The sequence below is a fragment of the Phragmites australis genome, chromosome 11, assembly GCF_958298935.1.
Source record: "Phragmites australis chromosome 11, lpPhrAust1.1, whole genome shotgun sequence".
Taxonomy (NCBI): Eukaryota; Viridiplantae; Streptophyta; class Magnoliopsida; order Poales; family Poaceae; genus Phragmites; species Phragmites australis.
The window spans coordinates 26922000-26929719 of record NC_084931.1 but is presented as its reverse complement, the minus strand read 5'-3'; the positions used below and the strand labels follow the sequence as shown (position 1 = coordinate 26929719).

The 7720-nt window shown below is 44.7% G+C and overlaps 1 protein-coding gene across 3 annotated transcripts; it reads right to left on the bottom strand.

The window, feature by feature from the left end:
- Positions 1–1467: 1467 nt before the first annotated feature.
- Positions 1468–5504, bottom strand: LOC133885459 (PRA1 family protein A1-like). 3 transcript variants are annotated; one of them, XM_062325178.1, is made up of 8 exons: positions 5074–5504; positions 4041–4081; positions 3884–3962; positions 2177–2263; positions 1998–2086; positions 1841–1912; positions 1645–1769; positions 1468–1577 (listed from the first exon to the last, which is right to left on the bottom strand). In XM_062325178.1, exons 1-7 carry the CDS (start codon positions 5229–5231, stop codon positions 1666–1668), a joined length of 630 nt encoding a protein of 209 aa, XP_062181162.1. In that variant the 5' UTR covers positions 5232–5504; the 3' UTR covers positions 1468–1577; positions 1645–1665. The 3 variants fall into 3 exon arrangements, with proteins under 3 accessions (XP_062181162.1, XP_062181163.1, XP_062181161.1); XM_062325179.1 differs by having other exon boundaries at positions 1665–1769; XM_062325177.1 differs by having other exon boundaries at positions 1468–1769.
- Between the last annotated feature and the right edge of the window lie 2216 nt (positions 5505–7720).

Here is a 7720-nt window from a genome sequence, read left to right as displayed (position 1 = left end):
CCTGGGCTATGTGGGGCGCCATCACTAGGAGGGCGAGGAGCCACCGGGTGATGACACCGTTGTGGGAGGAGGTCGCCGCCACAGGGTCGGGACGCTGAGCCACCACCGCTAGTGTGGCTGGCTCGGGCAGGCCTCCCATGGGTAGGCCGCCACTTGGATCTCATGGATCTGCTGGGTGAATGGGTCACCCGGCCATGGGGTGTTGCCAACGGCCACGAGTGGGTCATCGCCGATTAGAGCGCCACTTCTTGGTGAGGGCCGCCTCCAACCTTTGTGTTGTGCGCCACCCGGATGGGGCATGGCCTGACGCCTCCGCGGGCTGCCCGCCGTCGCCGCTTGGGAGTGGCTCCGACTCGGCTGGACTCCCCGAAGGGGTTCTGCCGTCTCTGTTGAGGCTGCTGTCTTTGGATCCAGTGGACTGAGTCGACGCCGAAGGACGTGTGTGACCGTCAAAGGAGCGCACGTCGACACTCGAGGTGAAGGCGTCAGTGTGGTCAAGGAGGGCCACGCCTTGGTCGGTGATGACCAGACATAGGAAGAACGAGATGCTATTCTTCTCCAGCACCATGCTCAAGGTATGAACATCTTTGATCAAAAGATGATGCATTGGTGCTTACCGTGTGTTGATATCTTGGTGCTTACCGATGATTTGTCAGAGACAGGAAATGGAGAACGGCGTCCGATGGAAGCCGATCGTGTCTGCACCACCATCGAGTGGCTTCTTGTCGTGTTCTAGGCGTCGCCTTCGTGCGGTTTGCCGATCTGCCACTGGCTGCCGTGCTTCTGTTGTTCACAGTGGCCGAGTCTCAGTAGAGTCGAGCGATGCATGGCTGTAGCGACAGAAACTAGAGCCGATGCTCCTGTTCCCACTCGATCGCCAGGCATCAAGACATCGTTGTAGGCGAGGGCATGTTCCATGATTGATCGCTTGATGGAGATGGCCGATTAGCGGAGTGGAGAACAACGTGGTTGATAACGTATTTGCGATGTGATTATAATGAACAGTAGACAGAGAGATAGAAAGTAGAGAATGAACTCTTGTATTGATTCATAAAGTGTTTACATATTTATGCAAATTGAATGAACATAATAAAAGGACATGTCTATTGAGAAGACACCTCTTCCTAATAGACATGACTATTGATAATTGATCACATGGTGTTTATTCTCAACATATATATTAGTTGCGCAAAAGAAAAGCTTAACATATCATGATGACTTGATGAGTGAATAATTCACATAAGATCCGAATCCATTTGTTCTAAACTTTCTTGTAACCAATTCTCAAACAAAATCATAATCTGAAAGAAAAATTATTGTGATCTGGAGGGTAGTATGCTAAGGAGCATCGCCTACTGTGTCAACCCAAGTCCACCTCCAAAACGAGCAAGTAATCACATAGTAATGTGCAACGGCGTATCCCTTCATCCATATCTCCCACAGCACAACCCACGAACAGCACGGATATTTCAGCACAAGACACCTCTTCTTACCACATGGAATTAACAAGCTATGAAGATGCAGGATTTCTCCAACTCATATAACAAGGCAGGTACCAATAGCGACCCGACATTAACCTACACATGACATCGCATGTCATGGAAATGAGTCATGCAACAGTTACATACATGTATAGTTACTTACATGAGAGAAACATAGGAGACCTTAAAGCTCACTATAATTCCTCCAAACAGCTCGGAATTCCTCTCTGAACGTATTCAGACGTGCTTTGAGATTAGGTGTTCTGAAGCTTGCATGAAGCACAGTTGCTGCACAAAAAAAAGATCATAAGGGCACTGTGCGCAATACACATAATTTCAAAATCATACACTGGTCATACCGAACAGAGCAATGAGAAGTGACCACAAGACTGCGAGGAGACTGCAGGAGGTCAACCAGAGCATACAGCTAACTGCACACATGAGAACAGGAGGCATCAGTTTTCAGAACGTGGTGTTAAATAGTATTTTGAGAGCAAAATTCACTGTTCTGCACACCTGCAGAAAAAAACAGGACAAACACCCAGCGAGGTCGCCCACAAATATGAATTGATCTCTTTGATCTTGGTCGACCACGAAGAACAGGGCTGACAATGTCATTGCAAATGGCATTAACATCACCTTCTATTGGCTCACAATAAACAAATAAAGGGAACATCAGAAACTATGATACCCACGTTATCGGTGGCCTCATCTTTGCAGCTAAATGTGGTGAAAATTGTCTCACAGTCCTTGTGACTTTCTCATTGAAAGTGACCGCAAAGCTGAAATATCAAACATGATAATTAGTTGATAATTGATAATACTCATCCTGTGTGACATCAACACAGAGAAAGGAACGGAGGATTTCTTGAGACAAAAATTTAAGTGTTCTATCTGTTAATTCCTTGGTCGAAATGCTAGATTGCTTTATTATTAACCACATTGCCCAGTACAGATACATGCATGATTTTGGCACAGTTGCAATCACAATAATATGCCAGGACAATTAACAACACGATAATTTGATTGTCTGTCTCACTGCCAATATTTCATTGATTACTGGAAATACAAGTTGCAAATATCTTCATCTTATCCTGCTGCCATAATGCATTGATTCTTTTGGTAGCTTGTGAAGAAACATGGGACTTCAGAAGGAAATTACATTGCTAGGTAAACACGTCGATGTATTTTCATAGAAATGCATGTCTGAAGCAATCCATGTATCAAAGAATTAATATTCCAGGCGGAGTAAATTGCAGCACGCAGATTTAAGCTTACATGGATATTCTGTATAGGTCTGTAAACTTGAAAAATGTAACAAAATGATCATTAAAGTTGCAAAAAATTATTGACCTGGATGCAATCAATTCAAGTTTAACGGCTTCATGGAATACATCCACAAAACACTTGTACAAATTTTATTGACCTAGACAGTGGCAGAGTCCAACTTCATCAACCGCAGGGTCATTTATTGAGTATATACGTGCAGTGTCAATTTCTTTAAAAAGTAAAATGTACCGGTCCTTAAACTTGTCCTGCGATGTCATCTAGGTCCCTAAACTCAAAATGCAGATATGGGTCCCTAAACTTGTTAAATGTGCCACTCAAGGTCCAAATCTCTTTAATTAGCATGATTAGTTACCCAAATTAGCATGTTTAGGCATGCCACATAGGCAAGCACATGCTGATTAGGGATAATTGGACCTCGAGTGACACACTTAAGAAGTTTAGGAACCCAAATATGCATTTTAAGAGTTTAGGGACCTAGATGATACTACGAAACAGGTTTAATGACCGCTGGTACATTTTACTCTTCTTTAAATTCCTTGATTCTTTCAACTAATTTAAACTTCTATACAATTTTCAATAGTTTTGTAAGGCTTTAATGCTCTGCCTCCTACTCCTCAGGACCTACGGCTTCTGTGTAGATTACCAAGTCTGTGAGGAACTATCAATGTGAAGGTAGAGTACATAAAAGGTATGCACCTAGTGCTAGTGCAAAAGGAGTTTGAAAAAGTTTTTTTCAACTAGCGTACAGCTGAATTACAGAATTAGAAAACTGCAAGTTGTCAATGTTCTACTGTTAGCTTGTACATACAGCTGACTCACGAGTGGTTATTTGTCAAACAAATGAAATGCAAAATTGTCAAGCTTATTATGTAGTTTGCAAGATTAGAGAAACAACACCAACTGCAGACTGACTTTTACATAAAGAACCAAGATCTGAGTTTTACATAAAGAACCAAAATCCTGACGACTACACAGTTCGTGCAGCCCTTGCATTATTCTGAAGATGAAAATGCATCATCTTGTGGTCATAACAGAGGCCAAATATCTAGCGCACGAATAATTGAAAATTTTAAGGAAAACCAAACTACAAATAGAAACACAGAAATGGGTACCTGTCATTGAGAAATGCAATGCTGATTCCAGTCATAAAAGCTGCAATTATAGCAACTGGTTTCCAAAGGAATCCCATACCTGTGTAAATCAGCTGCAGCATGTCAAGAACAACCTAAAAGCAGGAAGAAAAGACAGTATTTATATCATTTTACTTACCAAGGATGAACATGATCAAGATGAAGTAGTTTGTCCTGTAGCTGCAGACAATAACTTAGGTTAGTACAAGAAACACAACACGCTACAACTGTCTGAAAAGTTGGCTAATGTATTATGCACCTCTCTGAGCTCAGCATATCTAAAGAAAAAAAATCAAGAAAGTCTTATGCATTTTGCTCGTCTCATAAATTCACATGTTCAGCAAATATCCAGCATGATGCCTTCAACGAACTAAAGGAAAACAGAAAAAAATACACAAAAATACATTAGTGTGCACAATTCATATGCACATCGCACGATTCTACCACTAAGAGTAAGCCTCTTCGCATATGTAAATGATAATATGGAAGAACTAAGTTTATCCCCATCATTTTCAATAAATATTAATCCAACATATATAAGCCAGCAAACAAGCAGACCAGGCAGAGGTCGGAACAGAGAGCTACCCCCCTCTCGGTCGGTATCAGCACACTATCAATTCATCAAGGATTCTAAACGAACTATAACAAAGCCATATACTAGACTCTTAACGTAATTCCTTAGTGTGACCCAACTTGCTGGGCTCATCAAATATAATGCCCAGTACTCCAATGAGCAGAATATACATTTTCTTCGTCTTAACATCTTATGTCATGAATAAGCCATGGGAGTAAAGCATGGGCTGGTATTCAGCAAATCCATCCGATGGAATTAGCTAGTTATCTCTAGGGGAACTGCACCCGATTTATCTACATTAGTTGTAACAACACCATGCACTGGAGCATTCAAAGGAGTTCTTTCGACGAACCAGACGTCAAAGGAGTTAAAAGCTCGCGCGTCCATACACCCTAATATTCTCTGATCCAGCACAAATCCACTCGAGATGCCCGAAAATCTTAGTGCAACTAGCCGAAACCCGGCCCCCAGCCCCAACACAAATTCCTATCAAATCCTTCAAATTCAACACAGAAGCCTAGTTCCGGACAAATCGTGGATGCGCGCGAGGCACCAAAGTATGAAATGGTGACGGGTTAGGGGAGGAGGCGGATCGTACTAGTAGAGGTTGCACTTGAGGCGGCTGGTCCACTTGGAGTAGGAGCGGGGTACGGTGAAGCGGGAGAAGAACTCCGGGACGGGCCGCGGCGGCGTGGACCAGTCCACCTCCCGCAGCGCGTCCACCAGGTCCTCCGCCGTCACCGCGCTCCAGTCCATCGCCCGCGATCCCCGCCGGCCACCGAACCCTAGCGATCGTGCGACGGCGCGAGCGGGCAGACGGACGGCGGCGACGCGTCTAGACGGCTGGGCTCGGCGAGACGGGCGGTGCGGCCCGGTCGTGCTCGTGCGCGAGGGCGTCGCTTCCTCCGATTTGAGGTGGGGATATTGGGGCTCTGGGCTGCGTGGAAGGGAGAGATGCTTCCTGCCGTTTTGCGTGCGTCGCAGCCGCGTCGTTGTTGCCCTTCTTTCGTTAGCTTGCCCCCCGGGAGGGAGGGGGGAGTTTTTTTTTATTTTTTTATTTTTCAACATTAATATTTAAATAAATAGATATTTAATAAAAAAAAATTATAAAAATAGACATCTACGCCCTTTAATAATGTGATTAGATACTTACCGCCCTTTCAAAGAGCGGTAGTAGTATTTCCCTTCTATCTTTTTTATACAAAATTGCGATATTCTATTGCTAAAAAAAATTTATGTGTTTCATAATTCATATGCAACTCATTTTAATTGGATTCATCTAAAAATCATATGTAGAATTTAAACTAAAATAAATTTTATAACTTTTAATAATTGTTAGTACTCAAATAAATTTTCAAAAATCTAGAAAAAATCACTAATATTCATTTTATGTGATGGACTAAATTCTAAAATTATTTTCAGCCCTGTGATATATGGTGAAAATGAGTTTCTTTGTAATTCTATTCATATGAAACCACTTTTTCACCATATATCCTAGGACTGAAAATAATTTTAGAAATTAGTCCATCACATAAGATGAATATTAGTGAATTTTCTCATATTTTTAAAAATTTATTTGAGGCACTAATCATTGTTAAAAGTTATAAAAGTAGTTTTTTTTTAGAATTTTAGTTTAAATTCTATACATGATTTTTAGATGAACACAATTAAAATAGGTTGCACATGAATTATGAAACACGTATAAAAAGTTTTAAATTTTTTGGAGCAACGGAAGACCACAGTTTTGTATAAAAAAGTAGGAGCGGAAAAATATTACTATGAACAGTGAAAAGTTTTAAATATTTTGAGCAACAGAAGACCACAGTTTTGTATAAAAAAATAGGAGGGAAAATATTACTGAGAACAGTGATTTCTACAAAATACTGTTCACACCGATCAAAGGGCTGTTAGCCCTTAAGTTACACGTCAAACTGCTTACCGCCCTCTAACCACCTATCAAAGGTGGTAGGTGTCTAATTCTGTAAAAAAGTTATCAGAAATCTATTTATTTAAATATTAATATTAAAAAATATAAAAAAAAACTCGAGAGGGGGGCGTGCGCGTGGTGGCGTAGGCGCCACCCAGTCGATTTAGTGGTTCGTGGGCTTGGGACAAAAGGCTCTAAGTGTTTGGACTGCGTACTATACTCCTGGCCCGTCAAGGGGATATTCGGTTGCTGGGCTGTTTGCCCATCAAGGGGCTGTTGTTCATTCATTCGTCGTTCGTCCATCCCGCTCTTTCATCCACCCGCGTTCTACTTTCCGCTGGTGGGCCCATGGCCTTCTGTCCGCATCCCTTCCCCGTTGTTTGATTCCGCCACCTGATTTCACGACTCTAATGCCGCCTCTCAGCCTCCACCTCATCGGCACGACGGCTTCGCTTCCGCGCGGATCCGCCCTATCAGCACTGCCTCCGCTCAGGCTCCCCTTCTTCACCACCCCATTGGTGCTGCCTCTGCACAGGATCCCAGTTGGCGACCACCTTCGCACAGATCCACTTGCCCCACCCTCTTCTCTGGTGCGCCGCTCGTGGAGGCCTGCGACTCGCGGTGCCCACTGCGGGGGAACGGGGTACCCTTGCAGTCGCTTCTCCTCCTCCACGCGAGCCTCGGCTCCCCACCTTCTCTTTGTTCTTTGCCCACGAAGGCGCGGGAAGCAAGGTCGCGACCGTCAAGGCGGTGGTGGAGGAGGCGGTGCCCCTCATCTGGGGTGGCGAGGGAAAGTGGAAGATGGAGAGGGCGGGGCAACGAGGGATGTACAAGGAGCGCAAGCTGCCCCTGGCGGCGCAACTGGTACCCAACAGCGTCACATTCTTCACGATGGGAGCCGTTGCGGGCGTCGTCGCCAAGACGGTCATCGCGCCGCTCAACAGCATCAAGCTCATCATGGAAGTATGACATCGTGATCCACCCCACCCTGATTCCCACCACGCCGCACCAGCGCGTAGCGCCGTCACCTAATATGGTCGCCAGCAGGAGCTAGAGACCCGTTTTTGGTGGCGCTTGGGCGGAAGAGAACATCATCGGCAGTGGATTTGGCCCTTTTCTATGAGCTTGATGTCCCCGCCGCTCAGATCGACCACGCCACCGATGGGTCTTCCAGATCGACGATGCTCAGCGATGAAGCCCTAGCAGCGCGGCTTGGTTTCGTCAAGGTGCAGGTGAGAGCTGGAGGAGTGAGGCGCAGTACTAGATGAGAGTGAGGGAGGCGACGGGCGTGGTTGCACGCGATGGGAAGGTGCTGGAT

Coding starts and splice junctions, on each gene's coding strand:
- LOC133885459 (XM_062325177.1), bottom strand. CDS start 5,231: ATGGACTGGAGCGCGGTGACGGCGGAGGACCTGGTGGACGCGCTGCGG. Junction 2,087..2,176: donor AAGATGAGGCCACCGATAAC/GTGGGTATCATA, acceptor TGACATTGTCAG/CCCTGTTCTTCGTGGTCGAC. Junction 1,913..1,997: donor TGTCCTGTTTTTTTCTGCAG/GTGTGCAGAACA, acceptor TCATGTGTGCAG/TTAGCTGTATGCTCTGGTTG.